This window comes from Gordionus sp. m RMFG-2023, chromosome 1 (assembly GCF_954871325.1).
Source record: "Gordionus sp. m RMFG-2023 chromosome 1, tfGorSpeb1-WG-v2, whole genome shotgun sequence".
In the NCBI taxonomy this organism is placed as follows: Eukaryota; Metazoa; Nematomorpha; class Gordioida; order Chordodea; family Parachordodidae; genus Gordionus; species Gordionus sp. m RMFG-2023.
This window is the reverse complement of record NC_088775.1, coordinates 52,504,384-52,531,531: the sequence shown is the minus strand read 5'-3', so window position 1 is coordinate 52,531,531 and position 27,148 is coordinate 52,504,384. Positions and strand designations below refer to the sequence as shown.

Genomic DNA, 27,148 nt, shown 5'->3' with positions numbered 1-27,148 from the left:
GGAATAAATCCACAATCTGCAACTTCCCCAAGAAACTCCATCCTTCATCGTTCGCAGATTACAGAGCCATCGCTCTCCCTTCCACTGTCTCAAAGGTGTTCATAGTGCTCCTGAAGAACAGAATCCTCGCTTCTACCAAAAACCTCCTGTCAAGTAACATTTGCGCTTAAGGGCCAAATAAGAACATTAACGAACCCATCCTAGCTCTCAAAATCCACCTCCAAAAATGCTTCAGATACAAACTTCCCTTCATATTTACTTTCATTAACTATAGCAAAGCCTTTGACATTAAACACGATGCCCTTTGGGAGGTTCTGTAGAATGTAATGTTGATCAAAACATAATCAAAATCTTGAAATATCATTACAACAATTCCTGGGCTAGGTTACAGCTAGGCCGTACTTTCTCTCCTTACTTCAGGATCAGAAGAGGCGTGAAACAAGGGTGCGTTATATCACCCATTCTTTTCAACATAGTCATACACAAAATCATAAAAGAAACCACGAGCACCATGAACCTAGTCGATCTTTCATCAAACAATAACAATATCAATCATCTAAGAGTCATCTCGTGCGCAGATGACCTGGTTTTAATTACCAAGCCAAGAGATGAGACAATAGACTTACTAACATGTCTCTGCTTCCACAGCAACAAAGTCGGCCTAACCATCAACTTCAATAAAACTTTTATCATACCATCCCCAGAGGCGTCAATAGATAACTTAACATTTTAGGGGAATGAAATCAAAATAGTCAATAATTTCAAATATATTGGCGTGCTTATTGATAATAAAGGAAACATCAGTGGCCAAATCGAAGCCCGACTAATAAATACCAAAATTACCTTCAGGAAATATCACAAACTATGGACAGCCAGAGACATCACAGTCAAAACGAGACTCCGAATATTTAATGTACAGTCATTCCAGTCCTCCTCTACAGCAGCGATACTTGGGAAATAAATAAATCTCAGACAAAGAAAATACAGGTTTTCGTAAACCGCTGTCTGCGCTAGCTCAACGGTATTTTCTATCCAAGATTAATTTCAAATGCCAGCCTATGGCGAATCTCAAAAAACGTCCCGATTGAGATACTCTCAAAAACAGACACATCCAACTCTTTGGTCATACCATCAGAAACTTCAGACAAAACATAGTTCATGAGGCTATAATCTGGCTCCAGTCTCATGAAGGTAAAACCTACGGTAAATACAAGTCATATTGGCTGTACAGAACGATAAAAGAAGTCATAAGCCTAAATCTGGAACAATTTATAGTTCTAAACAATAATAAAGGCTCATCTAAAAATCAAATCCAGCTACCTACACCCTCCAAATCTCTCAGCCCCCCTTTATCGATTCTTGCGCGCACAGGTAACTGAAGCCTGCCCAAAAATTGTAAATAGACTCATCTCATAGGCTATCCCCAAATTTCTTAACCAAATTAGATGGGACGAGATAGTCCAAGCGTAGCTTTGCTGTTTCATATAGCAATAAAGGGCTATTGCGCTTATTATGACGTATGACGTATTTATATAAAAATATAACATATTTTGGGTTGTAATAACAGCGAATAGGATTTTAGATAAAATATATAGATCAAAGTGCTGTAGCTAAACAAGATAATATATAAATTTTTAAAAACCTTTATCAATAAAGTAGTGTTCCCATTTTTAGTTTATCTAGATGAGTCCATAATTATAATGATTGACTGTTTAGTAGTCTCTGTCACGTAAACCTGGGTTTTCCATAAATGTTATATATGTGAATGTTAACACAACCGAAATGGGAACCCCTATTATAGATCATTCAAAAAGAGTTATGCATGATTTAGGTAAACAAAGTATATTAATAGATATATATACTATTTATCAAATTATATTATATCATAAAACTTTATTCAATAATTGGCTCTTAAAATAAACATTAAATTTTGATGTCGATATTATGTAAAATTCTGTAGACTCTATTTTTTAAAATTAAATTAACTATATTATCATTTACCTATATATGTCATAGGGTTATAGCATATCTGTTTTTTAGCAAATTTTAATTTTTATAATAAAATAGTCCACATTTATCAATGTTGAAAACTGATTTTATCAGAATTCTATTCCAACATGAAATCTGCACAGCCTGAAAGCACTGCTAGGATAATATATCAAAATTTGGGCTGGGTTGGGAATTTTTTAAACCTTGAGTAAGCTAATTTTTAATTTTTTGAATCAAATAATTATGAGCCAAGCTGGGCAAATAAAATTGGGCTTCTGGGAATCATGTGTAAAAATGGTTTTTAAGGCCAGGGTAATCCAACCCAGAATGTATTTTCATCTTCACCCATTTTAGGCCAATTATTTAGTAAATCCCTATAAATTTCTGTCAATTATTTAATCAACTTTTGAACTGCTACTTTATATTAATATTTTGATATAAAAAAGATAAAATTTATTGCAAAATTCTTTAAAATTTACAGGGTAGGTGCTTTATACTTGCTGAAATTCTGGTCCTTCAAAATTTTACAAATGTATGACATGAGTAATTTTGGTTATCAAAATTAAAAATCAATATTTTATAAGGTTGTCAAAAATCAAAAAATTAATTGTTATTTATATATTATAAATTAAACTAGCTGTCAGAATTTTCTTCTTTATTCAATGATGGATGAATAACAAATTTTATCTTTATTTGATGATGAATAAATCAGAAATTTGTCTATCTTATGAGGTGTAATTTAGAAATTTATATTTTTTTGCTCAAAACTCATCTAACAAGAATATATTTTTTAGATTATAAATTAAAAATACAAATGAATAAAAATTTTGTTTATAAGATTTTTTTATTGTGCACATAAATTAAAATTACTAACCATATACTTCATAAGCATATTTTATAAAAAATATAGAAAATTTTAGAATAACCCTCATCCAAATAAATATAAATTTCTGAATCAGTTATCATCAAATAAAGGCAAAATTTATTATTCATCAATCATTGAATAAAGAAGAAAATTATGATTCCCCATCATTCTGGAAGGGCTATCAGCTAGTAACCTATATTTTTGATAACGGGTTTTTAAAAAATCCCTAAAATATATATAAATTTAAAGCAAGGTCACAAGGCAATATTTTATTTATTTATGCTAAAATAAAAAGATTAATATTTCCTCCATATATACACTTTACAATGGCTTTCTTTATTTCCTTGTTTCAAACAATTTCTTGATTTCCAGAAATTATCAGAAATTTTTTTGCAAATGATTTAAATAAGGATATATGTGGTTTGCCTGTTCAAATAAAGTCAGATGGGAAATGAAATAATTCGGTTATTGAAATTTGAGACCTTTACGGGCCTTGATTTTTTAATCAGCCTCTAACCCAAGTCAGCAGTAAAAATAATTTACAGAAAAATTCAAACTCAAGACCATCATAATTTTCAATTTTGCCCAAGCCCATATCCAAAAATTTAATTTATCATTTTAAATGAAAATAGACAATATTTAAGTGTATTTAGGCAATTACTTTGTTTGCAATACTGAAATTTATTATTATTAGAAGAAAAAATGCAATATATCTTTAAGTACAGTTTAATAGGCTAAATAATTTTTTTTAGACTTTTTATCAAAAACCCAGTCCTGGCCCAGGCACATTAGTAAATATATTATAACTGGCATATGGGCCACAAGCCTCTCTATGAAGATCTCTGATTGAAATGTTAAACCATTTTAAATCATTAAAATATTTTGTCACCTGAGTTAGGAGGTTATTCTATCTCCATTTTTGTGAAATTTTTTTGATAGATTAATTATTTAAGAATATATTTTTATATTAATATATTTACATAAAAAAATATTAGAATTTTAACTTATAAAATAAATTATAGTTAGTATATCAGTTAGTAGTTCTCTCTCCATATTTCTTCTTATTGTTAAAATTAGTGTTGTTAAACAGCTCGATTTGAGCCGATATTTTAAAACGGCTAACACAACATTATAGCCAGGAAAATATTGCCTATGCGCCGAGATTTCGCCAATAGATGCTCAATCCTATGTGTCATCTATGGGGTCATTCCATGTCAAATCAATCACTATTCGGCCGACCCCTTTCGATTTTGATGAAAAATCGTAGGCTGGTTATATATGTTCCCATTAGATTAGAAATAAAATTTTAGCGGATGAGCAACTATATTAGCGGAGATATTCGGGGTTAAAGGTCTAAAAAACGTCTTTTTTTGCTTTTTACTGATGTTAAATAACTAGTTTTTAATTTTAAACTAAATATGATCAAATATTGAATATAATATCAATAGCTAAATTAATAATTTATGATTATGGCAAAAACATCAAAATTAATTTTTGATAAAATATGGGTCATCTTATGGTCAGTTGAAAACTTGAAATTAATATTTCGAAATGTATATGATCTCCGATTTTTAATTTTTTTAAGAAATATTATCCGCTTACTATTTTTTTAATAATTTCTTCAACAATTAGCATGGCTGGATATTTATTTTAAAAAATATTGCGATTTTTATACTTTAAAAAAAATAGATGGCGCTATATATAATAGTTTTAATATGTTAAAATTCATTTTTTTATTGATTAAAAATATTTTAATGTATATATATCATACTAAATCGATTACAATGTCCATTATATATATTTATTTGTAATTCAGATCATAAATTTTTAAAATCTTCACAAATTTAGCCTAATTAAGATAGTTTATAAATTAATTAAATCTTACTTCATCTAAAGGAACACAAAGCCTGGCTAGCTTGTGAGATTTATTCAGGAGATAATATATATGTTCGACCGGTGGGAGTAGAAGGATTGACCAGCGAAAGAATATGAGATTTAGGTAACACTAAAATATCATCTTTCAGGGGAAATTTAAATGAGGCTGAAGGTCCACAAGGGTGTAAAAATCGGATTTTTACTTCTTCATTTGTATCATATTTATCGATTATATATCCTAACCACCATTTATCATCATATACACATGTTACATATCCATTAATATTTTTAAATATAATTTTTTCATTTAAAAACGAAACTTGTTTTATATTATATTTTTTAGAATTTGAATATATTTTGGTTTTTAGTCTATTTTGATCAATGGGAATAACCCCGTGAATTTTTAAGGTCCCATGGATGGGCAGCGCAGAATTAAATCTTTTGCGAAGGGCTAATTCCCCTTCGATATATTCTTGATTTGATATATATTCAAATTGAATTCCATTAATATTTTCTTTAGCATAATTATATAATTCTAATGGGGTTAGGATTTGATTTTTATTTGGCCTTTGAAGACTAGCTCTGGCAACTAATCTTTTGACAGTTCCCCCGATACCGTCACATGCATTTTTGCCGTGAGCAGTGGCAAAGAAATGCCATTCGGCAGGAATATTAAAATCATATTTATGAAGGCATATGTTCAGAAAATTTTTGCGATTCTTGTATTGAGACGCGGCTCCATCTGAAAAATATATTATTTTTTCTGGTTTAGAATTAAATTTGGCTGTTAAGAAATTAAGAAATTTTTTTTGGTAAAGGTGGACTGCACTAGTATTATGGTTTAATGATTCGGATATAATAACAAAATTTATATTTTTTAAATCTTCTCCAGATTTATAATATGCTACAAATGGATGTATAGTGGCCTGCACGTTGTTCCAATGAAATCCCTGAACTTCATCTTGTAAAATGAAGGAATAATTTTCAGAATAATCTAGAATTGTTAAAAATTCCCCATCTTTTAAATTTTCTTTGGAATTCTTCAAAAATAAACTTTGTTGTTTAGCTATAAACGAGTGACGCAGTAAAATTTGAACTTTTTCTAATAAATAATCGATGAAATCATCAACGGACTTTATAATAGTTTCAAGATTTGTTCTATCCACCGTGATCCATTGTTTAAACGTGACATATTCTATACGATTTCTTTGAAACAATTGGTATAATTGTCCCTTAAGAGATTCTATACCAGGGCATTGATCACAATTTGTTAAATAACATTTTGGCTGAGATGGATTACAAATAATTTGCGCCAATAGATAGTTGTAAGAATTTATACAGTAATCTTCTCCTGCTGTAATTTCAGCTATTACATTTGTCATTAATTTCACATTCTGATGAATAGCGCAGACACAAACAGTGTGTGTGCCACTAGCTCCAACTAAAATACAGTTTTTTGGTCTAAGTTCGGCAAATTTAGAGAATCCAATTGATATATTTGGGTATTCTTCCTTAAACATCTTGAATATTTCTTTAAGATTATTTAATATAAGTCTTTTTTGAACTGGTTCTTTCTCGCCTTTAACAGATACACAATCTTTTATTCCTGGCATGAGTCGGCTTATTTCATCAGAACTATAAAAATCCTTGACGAGTTTAAATGTTTTTTCGTTTAGTGTCTTTCCTGCCTTATGTTTTGGAAATGAAAGAATTCCACTTTCTTTTACCATCATTTTAGATTTTCTTGCCATGTATGATGTTACGTTGAATTCCTTTTGAATTTTATTTACACTCCATCCTTGAGGCAAAATTGTAAGAATTTGATATTGTTGATTTTTTGATAATTTATCAAAGTTATCCTTTAATATAATAAGAATTTCCTCTTTCATTGGACTATCAATCTCGGAATCAGATATTTCTAAAACCTTACTCTTTATTGCTTTTTCAATCTTTTGAATTTTATTTTTAGGATATTTTTTCTCCATTAAACGTTTTCTTTTAATTGGTGATTCTCCAATATTGTGTAATGTTTCATTAATCGATTCAAAGGCATCCTGATTATGGGTTATTGGGGATATAAATTCTTCGGGAATATGTGGACCAATTTTACTTAACTGGTATCGGCACGAATTACATATTTTTTGTTGAAGATATAAATAATTATTTATATTAAGCATCCATGGAAGAACTGATCTTAAATTTTTTTTAAAATTTTTATGATTAACTTTATTCAGTGGATTGCAACATTTTATCTTATCTTTTAAGGGTTTCATTTAAAAAAATTTATTTATTTTTAAACGACAAGTAAAAATATTTATATGTAAAAGATATGAATCGGTGTTTGTGAAAAAATATTAAAGAAATCAATTTGTATTTTTAGCAACTGTGATTTATCGATTAAATTCGCTAATTAATTTTGCTAATCAGTTTATTTTTAATAATTTTAAGAAAAGATAAAAACAGCTGACTTACTTTTATTAATTTTTTCAGTGTTAAACATATGCTCAAAATTCAAAGACTTTGATCAAAAATTTTATAGAGAATGCTCAAATTCATTTGATACCCAAAATTTTATAACTAGTTAATTTTTTGTTAATTATATCGCTTAAAATTTTTTTAAAAATCTTTGAAATTTTCTGGTTAATGACAATTTTATAACATTCTTGGTCTTGATGGGTATGACTTAGTCTGGAGGGGGGGATGGGGGGTAGGCCGGGTAATTATATGATTTTCGATTTTTCCCTTAATAATTTTCCTGCACTCCTTTAATCCTGCTTTTTTGTTCGCATGTTAGTCGGATTTTTTAATTATTTTTAATTTACATTGAAATATTAAAAAAATTATTAAAAATTTTTATCCTGCGAATATCTCAAGGGAATAAGGTTTACAAAGTTATATAATCTAATTTTATGATATATTATACATTAAAATATTTTTAATCAATAAAAAAATAAATTTTAACATATTAAAACTATTATATATAGCGCCATCTATTTTTTTTAAAGTATAAAAATCGTAATATTTTTTAAAATAAATATCCAGCCATGCTAATTGTTGAAGAAATTATTAAAAAAATAGTAAACGGATAATATTTCTTAAAAAAAATAAAAATCGGAGATCATATACATTTCGAAATATTAATTTCAAGTTTTCAACTGACCATAAGATGACCCATATTTTATAAAAAATTAATTTTGATGTTTTCGTCATAATCATAAATTATTAACTTAGCTATTGATATTAGATTCAATATTTGATCATATTTAGTTTTAAATTAAAAACTAATTATTTGACATCAGTAAAAAGCAAAAAAAGACGTTTTTTGGACCTTTAACCCCGATTATCTCGGCTAATATAGTTGCTAATGCGCTAAAATTTTGTTTATAATCTAATGGGAACATATATAACCAGTCTACAACTTTTTATCGAAATTGAAAGGGGTCGGCCGAAAATTTTGATTTTTTTGCTCATTTGACATGGAATAACCCTATGAGCAAAATCTCTGGGCTTGCATAATATTTATCTGGATAAAATATCTAGTTAGCCGTTTTAAAAATCAGCTCAAATTGAGCCGTTTATCAACACTAGTTAAAATTGGTAATAGGAAAAAAAAGAATTTGTCACAAGAAGTAATTCTCAATTCCAAACACGTCGAATAACTTGAAACGTGAATCAGAACACTATATGTCGAAGAACACACAAATAATGCGAAGGTTGGAATCTTTTTTCTAATCTGGTTGGGAATAAACACCCATCAATCTGGGTATTGATTAAAAAAATGGAAAGTGAGGTGGCTACAGATGAAACCAAACTTGAACAATGGCGTGTAGATAGTTACCAAAAAAAATCGAGTTATAATACCTAGATTTTGTTAAAGAAACTTTGCGAGGAATACTATGATTGAGTGCGAAGCCTTCCAGTTTTTATAAGAGCGATTTCCTTCAATATTCGATGTCAATCAATATAATTATTATTCTAAATTATTAAATTTGTCTAAACATAATCATTATTTACCAATAAAATAAATATATTTTATTACAAAATTTTGGTACTTAATATCGTAATTAAGGATGGATATTATGGGTTATTTTACTGGGGTTTTTTTCCTAGTACCAATTTGAACTTCAGTTTTATCTTGTTTAAGCAGTTTTTATTGAGGGTATATAAGTAATCTTTAAATAATGAATTAGGGCCTAAAGAAATTTAGCTTATTAATATATTATATTTTTATAATTTTCTAAAATACTAATTTGTCTATACATTATAAATATGAGTATATCCATTATAATCCAAATAAAAATATACTTATATTATTAGGTCTTAAGTAAATTCTATAAATATGGAAAAAAATCTTGGGGTTTTTTTCCGGGGGTATATTTTTCTTTTTTTCCGGGATTTGTTATAATTATATTATTTATTCCATTTACAAAAAATAACAATCCATCCAGCATGATTCCTTAAAACGTTTTCAAGTATTATTAAATCGAATTAAGAATTTTAACTGATTATATGGTTTTATAAATATCCTGATATTACTGGTTCAAAAAACAAAAAATAATATTTTTTCTATTTTAAGAAAAATAATATTACCATAATTTTTATTCATTCCATTAAATTATATTTAAATTTTAAAAATAAAAATAAAATTTTAGTCAGTTGTTTTGCTTACAATAGTATTTATAATTATTCAATAAAATTTTTGGAAGAATAATAATAAAAATGATTTTTAAGTAATCATGGTATTTTATATAATTAAGTGATAAGGAACTATTAAATATACACATAAATTTCATATAAAACCTACACTTATCTCAAAAAATTATTTAAATGTTTTTAAGGACCTTCATAAATACTCTTTTAAAAAAAGATCTCCTATCATAGATTTAAATCAAATATGGAGCCAACCTGATTGTGTCAAAAAACTCTGTGGTGGTATCTATCCCATTGCAATTGGCTATTTAGAATATTATTAGCAAATATGATAGCCATGGGTTCTATTTATTAGGTATGCATAGCAATTAGGATTGAGTTTTAAGGGAGAAGTAAAAATAGCATGCCATTCTTATTATATTCAGAATCATCCCAAACTTAACATTCATTCAATTTAGCTATCAGTTCTATTTATTAATCATGAAAAACTCTGTGAAAATATTATTATGGTACGCAAATATATAACCAGATTTCAGAATAAACTTGATAGAAGATTTAAAGACTCAACTGGAAAAAATTATCTGCAAAATTTATAAGATTAATATCTAATATGATAAGGAACTATTTATGATTAAACGTTAATTTTCACAGAATACCTAATTAAATTTTTTTATAATCATTCATTAATTTTATTTCTAGATTTACCATCAAATATACTTGATTTTGCTACAATTATGTATTCATATAATCATTCAAAAATTCACTAACCTATTTAAAAAATACTTTAAAAAGATAGGCACACTATTTATTAATTATATATTTTCTTTTTTCTCTATTCTTACTAATAATCTATGAAAATTATATTCAAATTTTTTTATAATCATTTATTAATTTTATTTCTAAATTTACCATCAAATATACTTGATTTTGTTACAATTATGTATTCATATAATCATTCAAAAATTCACTAATCTATTGAAACAAATATACTCTAAAACGTTGAGCACACGATTTATTAATTATATATTTTCTTATTTCTCTATTTTTATCAATAATCTATGTAAATTACTGTCAATCAGTGGATCCATCAGTCCTCTTAAATTAAACGGGCCATGACGGGTAAATTACTGTCAATTGGATCAGGTACCATCGACAGTAGGGTAAATTTTATTGCCAAACAGTGTATGCAAATTCACTGCACTGGATATGCCCTCTTTTGGGTGGTGGAAGCCTGCTAATTGTGTTTTCCCAGTGAAAGGCAAGACAAGCTACCAGTTCTAACACATTTTACCATGTATGTCTCTAGGAATTTAGGAGTAAAACAATTAATGAAATGTTCTCGAAATCTGTTATAAAAAGCATTTTTAAAGTAGACTTTGATAATATCCATGTTAGGAAGAGGATTTTGAATATAATACGAATCACTTGCTATTTTGACTTCTCCCTTAAGTAATCCTAATTGCTATATATACCTAATAAATTAAGATTCTGGATTTTGACCCGTAGCAATTATTTTTGCTAATAATCTTCAAAATAGTCAATTGCAATGGGGTGGATACCATCACAGAGTTTTTATGATGCAATCAGGTTGACCCCATATTTGATTCAAATCTATGATAGGAGATCTTTGTTTAAAAGAGTATTTATGAAGGTCTTAAAAACATTTAAATGATATTTTGTGATAAGTGTAGGTTTTATATGAAATTCATGTGTATATTTAATAGTTCTTCATTACTTAATTGTATAAAATACCATGATATATTTCTTAAAAAATCATTTTTATTATTCTATTCTCCAAACAACTTCTCTTTAAATCCATATTTATAAAATAATAATTATATCAGGATCTTTATATAAAAAAACTCTTAATTCCATTTACATAATACTTGAAAACGTTTTAAAGAATCATGCTGGATGAATTGATTATTTTTTGTTAATGAATAATATATTTTTATCAATAAGAAAAAATAGGGAGATTGAATAATCTAATACTTGCAATAATTTATTTATAAGTTAAAATTCTAAGATTTTTTTATGTAAATAGATTAATATATACTTAAATAATAAGCTCCATGAAGTTGGCCGAACATTTCGAAGCACTAATGATGAATCATATTATGTCATTTTTTAGTGCTTCATTAGTGCTTATTAGTGCTTTAATCCGTAGTAGCCGAATTTAAGGAAAAAAAGTTATAAGCAAAAATAAAAATTTGTGCCAACTTCACCCTTAAAAGTTGACTGAAAGCACTAACGTTGAAACTTATATCATTCTTTAGTGCTTAGTTAGTAGAGGTTAGTGCTTCAATCACTTTTGTAGCCGAATTTAAGAAAAAAAGGTTTTTGGCGAAAAAAATTAAAATAAACAAATATTGACAACATGCCAAAACAAAAACTAGAGTAGTACTAAACATCCCGTTTTCGCCATTATTTAGTGCTTAATTTATGTATTTAAATTCCGTTATTAATTTGGTTAACCGCAATATGGAAAATAAGTTATAAGCTAAATAAAAATTATGACTTCACGATTTAAACGTGAAGTTGGCCGAACTTTTGGAAGCACTAACGATGAAACTTATTTCATTCTTTAGTGCTTTGTTAGTAGAGGTTAGTGCTTCAATCACTTTTGTAGCCAAATTTAAGAATAAAAAGTTATTGGCGAAAAAACTAAAATAAACAAATATTGGCGACATGCCAAAACAAAAACTAGAGTAGTACTAAACATCCGGTTTTCGCCATTATTTAGTGCTTAATTAATTTATTTAAATTCCTTTATTAATTTGGTTAACCGCCATATGGAAAAAATAAGCTAAATAAAAATTATGACGCGATTTAAGCGTGAAGTTGGCCGAACTTTTGGAAGCACTAACGATGAAACTTATATCATTCTTTAGTGCTTCGTTAGTAGAGGTTAGTGTTTCAATCACATTTGTAGCCGAATTTAAGGATAAAAAGTTATTGGCAAAAAAAACAAAAATAAACAAATATTGGCCACGTGCCAAAACAAAAACTAGAGTAGTACTAAACATCCGGTTTTCGCCATTATTTAGAGCTCAGTTAGTAAATTTGAATTCCGTAATTAATTTGGATAACCGTCATATGAAAAAATCGTTAGGGGTCAAATTTTGGGAAAATTATGAAAGCACTAACAATGAAATTTATATCCTTCTTTAGGGCTTCCTTAGTAGAGGTTAGTGCTTCAATTACTTTTGTAGCCAAATTTAAGAATAAAAAGTTATTTACGAAAAAAAACAAATAATGGCGACGTGCCAAAACAAAAACTATAGTAGTAATAAAGATCCGGTTTTCGCCATTATTTAGTGCTTAATTAGCAAATTTGAATTCCGTAATTAATTTGGTTAACCGTCTTTATAAAAAATTGTAATACGCTAAAGAAATGTTTAGAGGTCAAATTATGGCCAGAAAATTATGAAAGCACTAACGATGAAATTTATATCCTTCTTTAGGGCTTCCTTGGTAGAGGCTAGTGCTTCAATCACTTTTGTAGCCGAATTTAAGAATAAAAAGTTATTTGCGAAAAAAACAAAAATTAAAAAAACTATAATAGTAATAAACATCCGGTTTTGCCATTATTTAGTGCTCAATTAGTAAATTTGAATTCCATAATTAATTTGGTTAACCGTCTTTATAGAAAATTGTAATACGTTAAAGAAATGTTTAGAGGTCAAATTTTAGCCAGAAAATTATGAAAGCACTAACAATGAAATTTATATAAATCTTTAGAGCTTCCTTAGTAGAGGTTAGTGCTTTAATCAGTTTAATAGCCTAAAAAAATTTTTTTAAAAAAATTTACCGACCCGGCCCGGTCATGCTTGAATTTATTTAAATATAGAAAATAATTTTTAAAATTACTCAAAATAGTATGTTATATGGTGTCTAAATTCTATAAATAAAATGAAATATTTTTATTTTACATAAAATATTCAATATAAAATTGATAAATTTAGAAATATTATAAAAAATTTCCAAGGCCCTACACGGCCCGAACCCGATTTATTTAAAAAAAATTAGGCCTGAGCACGGTTCGACGGGTACTTCATAATATTGTGATCTTAATATAACTAAAATTTATGATAGGAATAAATATATGCGTAATTTTTTCGAATAAAATAAAACTATGTAAAAAGAACAATTTGAATTAAAAATAAAAAATTTCTGAGAATTTTTTTAACCATATCATACAATGACACCTCAGAATAATAGATGCTGGAGAAAAAATGTAGTTGTTACAATAAAATAATAAAAATTATATAATTATTACACAAGAATGGGGTTCAATGGACCCATTTAGGCAGTAGTGGAAATAATATTTTGTGACTTGGTTATAGCTATTCATGTATTTTGGGAACTTTAATATATATAAGCTTCAGAAACATTATATTACTCAAATATGGCAGATGATCTACGGAAACAATTTATAGGCTAAGTGCAAAAAGACAATATGCATTTTTTAATTACTTTGGGTTTTTAATCACTAATTAGGGTTTAAATTTTACAAAATAAGTACTAAATAATGGTGAAAATAAAATGTTTGTCGCTGATAGATATTTTGTTTATTTAGTTAATAACTTTTTTATTGTTCGGGCCGGGCCGGCAAATTTTTTTAAAAAAATTTCGCAGGCCGGGCTTGAAAAATTAGGCCCGATGCAGATCACTAATACTTATGCAGGAATTCTGAGAGTTACCCTGATACGATAAATTACTGCCATATTAATCCTTCAAATTTTCTGACACCTTTCTCTACGCCTAAGAAAATTTTAGACCAAAACATAAAATTATATTCGATTCATAAATTTGACGTTCGTCTTTATTAAAGTTTTATTATTAAAAAATTTTTTAAAAAAATTATATCAAAATGTTTTTTACAATAATTATGGAAAGTTATTTAACTATATAAGAATGTTTCACATAGTGTTGTTAATCGACTGAGTCGAGTCGACTGAGTCGAAAACTGAGTCAAGTTTTGGGTCAAAAAAATCGACCCAAACTGACTTGAGTTATAAACTCAGGTCATGAACTCAAGTCGACTCGAGTCATGAACTCAAGTCGACTCAAGTCATGAACTCAAGTCGACTCAAGTCATGAACTCAAGTCATGAACTCAAGTCGACTCAAGTCATGAACTCAAGTCGACTAGAGGACGAATATTTTATTAACTTGAGTCGTCTACTAGAGGACGAATATTTTATGAACTTGAGTCGTCGACTAGAGGACGAATATTTCAGATCTATTATTATTTATTATTAATTAAAATAGTTTTTATATTTTACTATTTTCGACTTCCAACTTGAGTCGTGACTCGTAAATATAATTATATAGTTGAGTCGACTAGAGGACGAATATTTCTATGAACTTAAGTCGTCGACTAGAGGACGAATATTTCAAATTTGGTATTATTAATTAAGATATTTTTTGTATTTTACATTTCCTACTTTAGACCTTTATGACTCGTTAAGTTATTATAAATTATATAGTTGTGTCGGCTAGAGGACCAATAGTTCTATGAACTTGAGTCGACTAGAGGACGAATATTTGAAATTAGTTATTATTATTTAAGATATTTGTTGTTATTTACTTTTTACTTTATAGACCTCCAACTTAAGTTGTGAATACAAAATATATAGTTGTCGACTAGAGGACGAATAGTTTTCTGAACTTGAGTCAATTTAAGCCTACTAGAGGACGAATATTTCAAATTAATCATTATTTATTTAAAATATTTGTTCTGTTTTTTACATTTTTTTACTTTAGACTTCTAATTTGAATTGTGAAAACTGAAAAGAATTATATAAATGAGTCGACTAGAGGATGAATATTTCTATTAACTTATGCCGTCTACTTGAGTCGACTAGAGGACGAATATTTGAAATTTGGTATTATTAATTAAGATATTTTTTGTATTTTACATTTCCTACTTTAGACCTTCATGACTCGTTAAGTTATTATAAATTTTATAGTTGTGTCGACTAGAGGACCAATAGTTCTATGAACTTGAGTCGACTAGAGGACGAAAATTTCAAATTAGTTATTATTATTTAAGATATTTTTCGTTTTTTACATTTTTTACTTTAGACTTTCATGAGTCGTTAATATAAATTATATAGTTGTGTCGACTAATCAATAGTTCTATGAACTTGAGTCGACTAGAGGACGAATATTTCAAAATAGATATTATTATTTAAGCTATTTGTTCTGTTATTTACATTTTAAGACTTCCAACCTGTGTCGTGAATACAAAATATATAGTTGTCGACTAGAGGACGAATAGTTCTTTGAACTTTTGAGTCGTCAATTTAAGTCGACTAGAGGATGAACTTCTAATTAATTATTATTTAAGATTTGTTCTGTTATTTACATTTTTTTACTTTAGACATCCAACTTGATTTAGGAATACAAATTATATAGTTGAGTCGACTAGAGGACGAATTTTTCAATGAACTAAAATCGTCAATTTAAGTTGACTAGAGGACGAATATTTCAAATTAATTATTATTATTTAAGATATTTGTTCTGTTATTTATATTTTATTACTTAAGACTTCCAACTTGAATCGTGAATACCAATTATTTACATAATTATCTTATTCCTCATTTTATTTTATCAAATAAATTCTTATTAACATTTTTTGATTGAATAATAATCTGAAATAATAAAATATTTTGCAGGTATCTAAATATTTTGAAATTATATCTCAACCGTATTTTGAATTTTATATAAGACAGACGTGTGATAATAATCAAACTATGAGATGACGGGTGAATCTTCTTTATCACTCCTCCTCATCTGTATTTAATTTATTTTTAGTATTTCTAGTCCTTCTTTTAGGTAATTATTTTTTTTTATTTCAAATTAATTATTATTTAAGATTCATATACTTCATTATCTTATTCCTCTATTTATTTGATCAAATAAATTCTTATAAACATTTTTTGAATGAATACTATATTCTCAAAAAATATTTCGCAGGTATCTGAATATTTTGATTATATCTCACCATGATTTAAATTTTATATAAGAAAACCATACGTGTGATAATAATCAAAATTACGAGATGACGGGTGAATTTTCTTTAAAACTCTTCCTTAGCTGTATTTAATATATATTTAGTATTTTTATAGTCCCACTTTAGTCATTCTTTTAGATAATTATTTTATTTTATAATTAATGGTTAATAGCTTTTAAAATATTTAAAAAATCACCTCTTTAGTAAAGAATTATCTTATCTTAATCTAATCAAACAATAATTACATAATTTACTTTATTTTACTGTTTCTAAATAAGATATAATAATATAAATGTAACATAAGAAAAAAATATTATATGGTATAACATAAGAAAAAAATATAAATATTATTGCCATATATCGATATCCCAGTTATTCAAGGATAAACAATGCTTTAAGGTGGATGGTGACATCCTATTTCTTTTTTTTCGTCAGGAAATCCACTGTCTTGCTAAAGGCTCTCTCACTCGGCACACTTGATAATTGCTGGGCAAGAAAATCTTTTGCAATCAGCGACAATGTAGGATAGATAAGGCTATTTTTTTTCCCACCAATCTAGTATATTCGTTGTAGGGGACGCTACTTTATCATCGAGATAATCCTTGATCTCATCTTTTATAAGATCAGGGAATTCATATGCCTCCCTAAAAATTACAATATAATATAATATATTTATTGATTTTGTAAAAAAAATATGAAGAAATAATTAATATGATCAACATTCAAAATCATTTCTATTTAATCATCCTTTTTTTTATACTAATAAATTTATAATAAATTGCAACTGTATTAGATACGCGCCGAATTGACGTTGCGCCGAGTTGTCTCCGCGCTGAATTGACGATGCGCCGAATTAACGCCGCGCCGAGTTTTCTTTGCCGAATTGTCGTGCGCCGAATTTTCCGCCGATTGACGTGAAACTTATAATTTTACCTCCGAATAAGGGTCTATATCATCAGGCATTAGGTTAATGTCGTTCACGTCCTCATTTTTGTCAAAGTTACTAACATTTTCTGAGTCATTCACAGAGTCGAATAAGAAATTAATATACGCCGCAGTCATATAAAAAATAAATCTTCAAGCTATCAATACAAAATATGGAATTTTAAAATACTTTTAATTTTATTTTATAAGTTAGAATTTTAATAAAATAAATATTTAAAATTTAATTATTATTGTTTATTTTTTTTATATCAGTATTTATTCGAATAAAATTAAAATTAATATATGCTGCAGTCATATAAATAATAAATCTAAAACAAAATATTAATACAAAATATGGTATTTTAAAATACTTTTAATTTTATTTTATATCTTAGAATTTTATTAAATTAATTATTAGATTAAATATATTTAATTAAAAAGATTCAATACCATGTATGGTATTGTATAAAATATATACAACACATGCATGCATTTTTTTTTTTTTATATTTAAAATTTTTTTAAAAAAATGTCATAAAATTGACTCAACTTCAACACATGAGGATCGATTGAATCAATAAAAACACACAATGCCATCCCAGATAAAAATATTTTGTTTAAAAATAAAATATATTTTCAATCCAATCTAGTAAATAATCATAATAGAATTTTTTTTCTTATTTTTTATATTTATAAATTTAAATATAATAAATCTTCTATTTTTTGAGTTTTAAAATAATTTCCGGTATTAGAAAAAGAGGATTCAAAACAACAGACCAGTCATGACACCTTCATTAAATGTGTCAGTATGTCTAGATTTAATAGTATCGCTATGTCCTATCATAGTTCAGAATTAAGTACGAACTTTCTGGCCAGATTTGTTTAATTTTATCGCTATTTTTTAAACACGTATATTTATTTTTTTCTTCTAATTTTATATATGTATCTTGGACAAGTACATTTGATATTATTAAAATATTTTAATAGTTATTAACGATTAATGACTAAATAAAATAATTACCTAAAAGAGGGACTATAAATATACTTAATATATATTAAATACAGATGAGGAGGAATGCTAAAGAAGATTCACCCGTCATCTCATAGTTTTGATTATTATCACCTGTCTGTCTTATATAAAATACAAAATATGGTTGAGATATAATTTCAAAATATTCAGATACCTGCAAAATATTTTATTATTTGAGAATATTATTCAATCAAATAAATGTAAATAAGAATTTTTTTGAGTATTCAATCAAAAAATGTTAATAAATTTATTTGATCAAGTAAAATGAGGAATAAGTTAATGAAGTAAATAATTGGTATTCATAATTCAAGTTGGAAGTCTTAAGTAATAAAATGTAAATAACAGATCAAATATCTTAATAATTAATTTAAAATATTCGTCCTCTAGTCGACACAAATTGACGACTCAAGTTGAAATTTTTAAGTACAAAAATGTAAATAATAGAATCTTAAATAATAACAATTAATTTGAACTATTCGTCCTTTCTACTCAACTATATATGTATTCACGACTCAACTGGAAGTCTAAAGTAAAAATTGTAAAAACAAAAAATATCTTAATTAATAATATTAAAAATATTCGTCCTCTAGTCGACTCATGTTCATAGAACTTTTCTTCCTCTAGTCGACTCAACTTCAAATATATAATTCTTATTCACGTCAAGACTCAAGTTGGAAGTCTAAAGTAAAAAAATATAAAAAACAAAAAATATTTTCATAATAACTAATTTGGAATATTCATCATATAGTCGACTCATTTATATAATTCTTTTCAGTTTTCACAATTCAAATTAGAAGTGTCAAGTAAAAAATGTAAAAAGCAGAAAAATATTTAATAAATATTATTAATTTGAAATATTCGTCCTCTAATCGACTTAAATTGACGAGTCAAGTTCAGAGAACTATTCGTCCTCTAGTCGATAACTATATATTTTGTATTCACAACTCAAGTTGGATCTAAAGTAAAAAGTAAATAACAACAAATATCAATAATAATATATCTGAAATATTCGTCCTCTAGTCGACTCAAGTTCATAAAATATTCGTCCTCTAATATTTGATTTCACAACTTGAGTCGACTTGAGTTCACGACTTGAATCGACTTGAGTTCACGACTTGGGTCGACTTGAGTTCACGACTTGGGTCGACTTGAGTTCACGACTCGAGTTCACGACTTGAGTTTGAGTTAGTCGACATTCGACTAACGACTCGAGACTCTGAGTCGGAGTCTGGTGAACTCGACTTTTTAACAACACTAGTTTCACATTATGGAAATGTGTTACATACTATAAAAATTTACAAGTAATCAAAACATTTTTGAGTAATGTAAAAAATTAACCACAGAATTTCCCACATGTGATTAATAAATCAACACTCAGCTGTAAACCATATAATAAATAGCCTAACAGCTGCACACATTCCAAACAATCTTAAACCATCAAATTTATCTCAAGTAGATGGTTTAAGACCTTATGGTATGACAACCATACCTTGGGCCCTCGGCAAATCACTCATTGGGACTACACGTATGTCTCATCATTCCCTTCAAGCATAAATTTCAATTTAATAACACAGGCAGAAATTAAAAAGACAACAAATACAAAAATTTTAAAAACTTCATATTCACTCCAGTAGTGACATCTACTAACGGGCATTTTTCGCCTTCAACATTTATGTTTTTAAAAAATCTGGGTAATAAAATACGACTTTTCACAAATGAACCCAGAGAATTTCTTCTTATTCGACAAAAAATTCAAATAAAAATTGACACAATTATGGTTCCTTTTTGGGGACTCAATTATAGAATTTTATTTTTAATTATATAATTATAAATGATAATTTTTTTTAATTAGGTTTTATTACATATTTTATAATTTTATATATTTTCATAATCCTTAGTATATTACAATTTTTTATAAAGACGGTTAACCAAATTAATTATGGAATTCAAATTTACTAATTGAGCACTAAATAATGGCTAAAACCAGATGTTTGGTATTACTATAGTTTTTGTTTTGGCACGTCGCCATTATTAGTTTTTGTTTTTTTCGCAAATAACTTTTTATTCTTAAATTCGGCTACAAATCTGATTGAAGAATTAACCTCTACTAAGGAAGCCCTAAAGAAGGATATAAATTTCATAGTTATTGCTTTAATAATTTTCTGGCCATAATTTGACCTTTAAACATTTCTTTAGCGTATTACAATTTATATAAAGACGGTTAATTAAATTAATTACGGAATTCAAATTTACTAATTGAGCACTAAATAATGGCGAAAACCGGATGTTTAGTACTACTATGGTTTTTGTTTTGGCACATCGCCATTATTTGTTTATTTTTGTTTTTTTCGTAAATAACTTTTTATATTTAAATTCGGCTACAAAAGTAATTAAAACACTGACCTCTACTAAGGAAGCCCTAAAGAAGGATATAAATTTCATCGTTAGTGCTTTCATAATTTTCTGGCCATAATTTGACCTCCAAACATTCCTTCAGCGTATTACAATTTTTTATAAAAACGGTTAATCAAATTAATTATGGAATTCAAATTTGCTAATTAAGCATAAATAATGGCGAAAACCGGATATTTAGTACTACTATAGTTTTTGTTTTGGCACGTCGCCATTATTTGTTTTTTTCGCAAATAACTTTTTATTCTTAAATTCGGTTACAAAAGTAATTGAAGCACTAACCTCTACCAAGGAAGCCCTAAAGAAGGATATAAATTTCATCGTTAGTGCTTTCATAATTTTCTGGCCATAATTTGACCTCCAAACATTTCTTTAGCGTATTACAATTTTTTATAAAGACGGTTAACCAAATTAATTACGGAATTCAAATTTGCTAATTAAGCACTAAATAATGGCGAAAACCGGATGTTTAGTACTATTATAGTTTTTGTTTTGGCACGTCGCCATTATTTGTTTTTTTGCAAATAACTTTTTATTCTTAAATTCGGCTACAAAAGTAATTCAAGCACTAATCTCTACTAAGGAAGCCCTAAAGAAGGATATAAATTTCATCGTTAGTGCTTTCCTAATTTTCTGGCCAAAATTTGACCTCTAAATATTTCTTTAGCGTATTACGATTTTTTCATACGACGGTTAACCAAATTAATTTACTAATTGAGCTCTAAATAATGGCGAAAACCGGATGTTAACTACTACTATAGTTTTTGTTTTGGCACGTCGCCATTATTTGTTTATTTTTGTTTTTTTCGCAAACAACTTTTTATTCTTAAATTCGGCTTCAAATGTGATTGAAGCACTAACCTCTACTAACGAAGCACTAAAGAATGATATAAGTTTCATCGTTAGTGCTTCCAAAAGTTCGGCCAACTTCACGCTTAAATCGTGACGTCATAATTTTTATTTAGCTTCTAACTTTTTTCCCATATGGCGGTTAACCAAATTAATAACGGAATTTAAAGACGTTAATTAAGCACTAAATAATGACGAAAACCGGATGTTTAGGACTACTCTAGTTTTTGTTTTGGCACGTCGCCAATATTTGTTTATTTTTGTTTTTTTCGTTAATAACTTTTTATTCTTAAATTCGCCTACAAAAGTGATTGAAGCACTAACCTTTACTAACGAAGCACTAAAGAATGATATAAGTTTCATCGTTAGGGCAGGGCTTCCAAAAGTTCGGCCAACTTCACGCTTAAATCGTGACGTCATAATTTTTATTTAGCTTATAACTTTTTTTCCATATTGCGGTTAACCAAATTAATAACGGAATTTAAATATATTAATTAAGCACTAAATAATGGCGAAAACCGGATGTTTAATACTACTCTATTTGTTTTGGCACGTCGCCAATATTTGTTTATTTTTGTTTTTTTCGCCAATACTTTTTATTCTTAAATTTGGCTACAAATGTGATTGAAGCACTAACCTCTACTAACGAAGCACTAAAGAATGATATAAGTTTCATCGTTAATGCTTTCAGTCAACTTTTAAGCGTGAAGTTGGCATAAATTTTTATTTTTGCTTGTAACTTTTTTTCTTTAAATTCGGCTACTATACGGATTGAAGCACTAATAAGCACTAAAAAATGACATATTATTCATCGTTAGTGCTTCCAAATGTTCGGCCAACTTCACGGAGCTTAAATAATCAATCAATCAAAAAAATTATTTTTGACAAAAATTTGATAAAATAATCTCTAACTCAGGTGACAAAATATTTAATAATTGATAATGGTTTAACATTTCAATCAGAGATATTCAGGAGGCTTGCAGCCCATGGGGTGGCAGGTATAATATATTTACTAACGTGCTGGCCAGGACAGGGTTTTTGATAAAAAGCCTAAAAATTTTTCATTTAAATTTAGCCTATTAAACTGTTACTAACATAAAAATAAATTGCATTTTTCTTCTTCTAATAATAATAAATTTCAGTATTGCAAACAAAGTCATTACCTGAATACATTTAAATATTGTTTATTTTCATTTAAAACAGATTAAATTTTTGGATATAGGCTTGGGCAAAATTTTTTTGAACATTTTATTAAATATGGACTGGGCCTGCAAATTATTTTTACTGCTGAAGGCTGATGAAAAATCAAGGCCTGTGATGGTCTCTAATTCAATAACTCAATTATTTCATTTTCCATCTGACTTTATTTGAACTTAAATAAATAATCAAACCACAGATATTCCTTATTTAAATCATTTGCAAAAAATTTCTGATAATTGCTGGATTCAAGAAATTGCTGTACACAAGGAAATAAAGAAAGGCATTGTGAAGTTTATATATGGTGGAAATATTTTATATTAACATAAATAACAATAAAAAGATAATGCCTGTTATGATCTTGTCTTTTACATATATTTTAGGGATTTATTAAGAACCCCTTATCAAAAATATAAGTTACTAACTGATAGACTGTCAATAATGACGACGAATTAGATTTTCTTCTTTATTCAATGATGGATGAATTATAAATTTTACCTTTATTTGATAATGAATGAATCGGAAATTTTCCTATCTTATGAGATATGATTCAGAAATTTATATTTATTTAGATGAGGAGTTATTTTAAAATGTTCCATTATTTTTTATAAAATATGTTTATGAAGTATATGGTTAGTAATTTTAATTTATGTGCATAATATAAAATCTTTTAAACTAAATTTTTATTCATTTGTATTTGTAAATTATAATATAAAAAATATATTCTTGCTAGATGAGTTTTGCATAAAAAAATATAAATTTATAAATCACAATTTCTGATTCATTTATCATCAAATAAAGGTAAAATTTATTATTCACCCATCATTAAATAAATAAGAAAACTAATTAATAATAGGGACCAAATTTCAATTATTTTAGCTAAAAATGATATTTTATTTTATTATCTGCAACAATAAAAGGATTTGAGCATATCTAACCGGTCACATTGAACAAGTGTTGTATACTTGATTTCGTTGATTTTTAAAATGGATTACTCAAGATTTTAGTGAAAAGTAAATACCCATGCTTGAAATTTTTCTCAAAGATAACAGAAATGTTCTATTGGCGAAAGCTTAGGCCTAATAACATTCTGTTTAAAATCTTGATTTCACCATTTTTGAAATCGGCTAAATTCAGCATAAACATTACTCATATTTTAAACAGAGACCTAGAGTAAACAAGAATGAACTATTAAACCGTTATAAACCCTTATAAATATATGAACCGTAACCGAACCTATGTAATTATTTTTTGAAGGAGTAAAAAGAACCTCTATAAAAAAAGTTAAAACGGTTTGAACTGGTAGCCAAAATAAAACAAATAATTTTACATTTATTACATTCTTTTCCTCGTGGTGTATTACATATTTTACATTGCGTCGTTATTTATAATTATTAAATGATCAAAATATTTGCTTAATACCCATTAGAAGTATGCATTAATTTTTCACTATGACTCAAATTGATCTACAATTTTTTAACTGCTTCATATAGTATTAGAGCATTTCTATTTCCTATATTTTAGTAGTATGCATAATATCTTAATAACCAATTTCTGGTTTAGTTGTATTTATTTAATCTAAAAAATCATCAGTTTTTTTATATTGGGAATCAAAGAAATTGGAATATTCAAAATTATATAAACTTGCTCTTGTACTTGCGGTTCCCACAACACAAGTTTCTGTTAAAGGGCCTCTTCTGGGTTAAAATTTGTGTTATCGTCACAACAAACAAATATGAATACTTTTATATTAGAAAATATATTACTTATACGTTCAAATAATATATTTAGAAATGAGTTATGGTCCTTATACATTTTTTTATATATTATTCTTAGATACTTATAATAAAAATAAATTAATTACTATAAATAAACAATATTATTAAATTAAGTGATGGTAAAAATTTTAATAATATTTATAATATCATTATACTATGGGTGTTGCTTCAATAAAAATATAGGAAAAAATTTCTAATCGTAATGAACCTTTACAATTAGCTGAACCAAATCGAAATTTTATAAATTTATTCTTATGAACCGTAATCGGGTCATTCCACATCAAATGAGCAAAAAAATGAGATTTTCGGCTAACGCCCTTCGATTTTTTTAAAATTTGGTAAGCAAGCAAAGAAAGGTTAGTATAGTTAAGAAATAGCCTAAATCTTAGCCTCGTAACATTTATATTTTTGGAGATATTAGGGTTCAAAGTGGCAAAAATGACGTATTTTACCATTATCTGCCTTCATTCAATTAAGCATATCTTAAAAACTGCATAATTGTAAATAACAAATTTAATATCAAAATTACGTACATTCTACTTTTAAATAAAAAAAATTTTTTTTTCCAATTTCGCCATTTTATTTAATATATAAGGACTAAAAACGATTTTTTGGAAATAATACGACCTTCAATTTTTTTAAAATTTAGTAGACATTACTAAACTCTTCCTTAATATTTATAAAAAAAATTGGTCTGGGGCGCGGCCAACTTCATTCTCAAAATCGAAAATATATAGAAAAGTGTATAAATATATTCCCGAAAGGGGGCTCTTTGAATAAAATTATTTAAATCAGTTTTTAATGGTTTTTTTTGAACTATTTGATATAATTTAAAGGATTATTCATCTTGTAAATGTAAACAATAAATGGGGCTTTCATTCAATTAAAGAAATTATCTATCGATTAAAGAAATTCAATTTATTACATTATTTATAATTTATTATATATTTGCCCATATAACAAATATTTAATGAATATTAATAAAATATGTTCATCCAAGTTTCGAGTTCTTGAATATATGAAATCTTGTACATTTCATATATGACGCCAAAAATAATATCAAAATTTTCGCTACTCAATTTTTTAAAATAATTAGATATTTTTAAAATATTACAAATATTAATTTATTATTATTATGAAATTATATACAAAATAAAAGCATTATCATAAAATAACCCAAAACAATATAAATATTGGATCGGATTTTCTAAAATCGGCATAGCCTTACTTGTAAATAAGAATAATAATAAATGAGTGTTACCATCAATAAAATAAATAAAAATTTTAAAATTGATTAATCATTCAATAACACATGCTCAACATATTAATTTATTTTTTTAATTAATTTCTTGGTATTTTGATTTCTATCACCTAACCCCAAGCTTGGAAAAACTATAGACGAATATATACAGTTAAAATTGTACAAGTATTTTATTGTACGGACTAAATAAGCAAAATCATGCCAGACAAGAAAGATTGCGTTTCGATTTTGACCAAAAACGGAAAAAAGAATACCATACAAAAGAGATTAATTTTAGATAATTTAAAGAAATTTATATATTTTAAAGAAATGAGGCCTGATATTAAATTTAGTTTTTCGAAATTTGCAAGTATTACGTCCAAAAAATTGTATACTCGTTGGAGGTAGTGGTACACATAATGTATGTGTTTGCAGCTACCACCAAAATTTTAAATTAATGATCATTGGATCAAATTTACCCAATTTAACTAAAGATGATATGTTGCCCTTTAAAACATCAAACATATTTTACCCTTAATAATTTGTAATCCGCCTCAACCATCCTGTTATATGGGCAAATGTCATAATTGTCCAGGGTCAACACATTTACGCGATCAAATAGAAATATTTTTTCGTTCTAAGGACACCAAATTTATAACATACAAACAATGGCTATCCGTAGATCGAACCACATATTTAATTTTATTTGATTATTCAGAAAACTATAGATGAAGTACAAAGTTATCATAGGAATAGGTCTCAATCCACTATAGGTCTCAATCCACTGTTCACCCTTTGTTATATATTATAAAGATAATTTTGCCAATATTTGTTGCCTAAAATATGTAATGATATCCGAATCTTTGCAACACATTCCAAAAAACAGTGGTAAATTTTTTAATTAATAAAATTTGTATGCCAAATAAAGTTTTTTATTTCTCCTTAAAAATCGTAAAAAATTTATTAATATTTGCCATAGATGGATTTCGAGGTTTGGCCTTACTCAAAGCAAATAACCACATCATATGAATTGTACAAATTCGCTAAAGAAAATATTAATGGCATACATTTTGAATATGACCCCAAAAAATTATGATTACGAAGAACTATTACTCAGGGAGATTTTCAAAAACTAGACCTATACCTGGAACACAGAAAATTCACACCGTGATTCCAACAGGTCTAAATCAATTTAAAAGTAAAATGTATTCCAATTCAATAGAAAGCACTATAGAATATTTATCATATAATAATGAAAGTATAATTTTTGGATTCTAATTGATGGTTAGCCTTTGTTTTAGGGAAAAATCATAAGCAGGA

At 27.1% G+C, this 27,148-nt stretch overlaps 1 protein-coding gene across 10 annotated transcripts in view; it reads left to right on the top strand.

Annotated features, from left to right (window-relative positions):
* The first annotated feature begins 1,741 nt into the window (after positions 1–1,741).
* The window catches only part of LOC135931740 (leupaxin-like), a 111,766-nt gene continuing 86,359 nt past the window's right edge, over positions 1,742–27,148 (top strand). For 3 of the 10 annotated variants that reach the window (XM_065469017.1, XM_065469024.1, XM_065469020.1), the window contains exon 1: positions 1,743–1,831. In XM_065469017.1, the coding sequence (XP_065325089.1) occupies positions 1,783–1,831 (49 nt within the window). In that variant the 5' untranslated portion in view covers positions 1,743–1,782. Of the gene's footprint in view, positions 1,832–27,148 lie in introns of all 10 variants that reach the window. The other 7 variants (XM_065469027.1, XM_065469022.1, XM_065469018.1 and 4 more) reach the window with 3 other exon arrangements.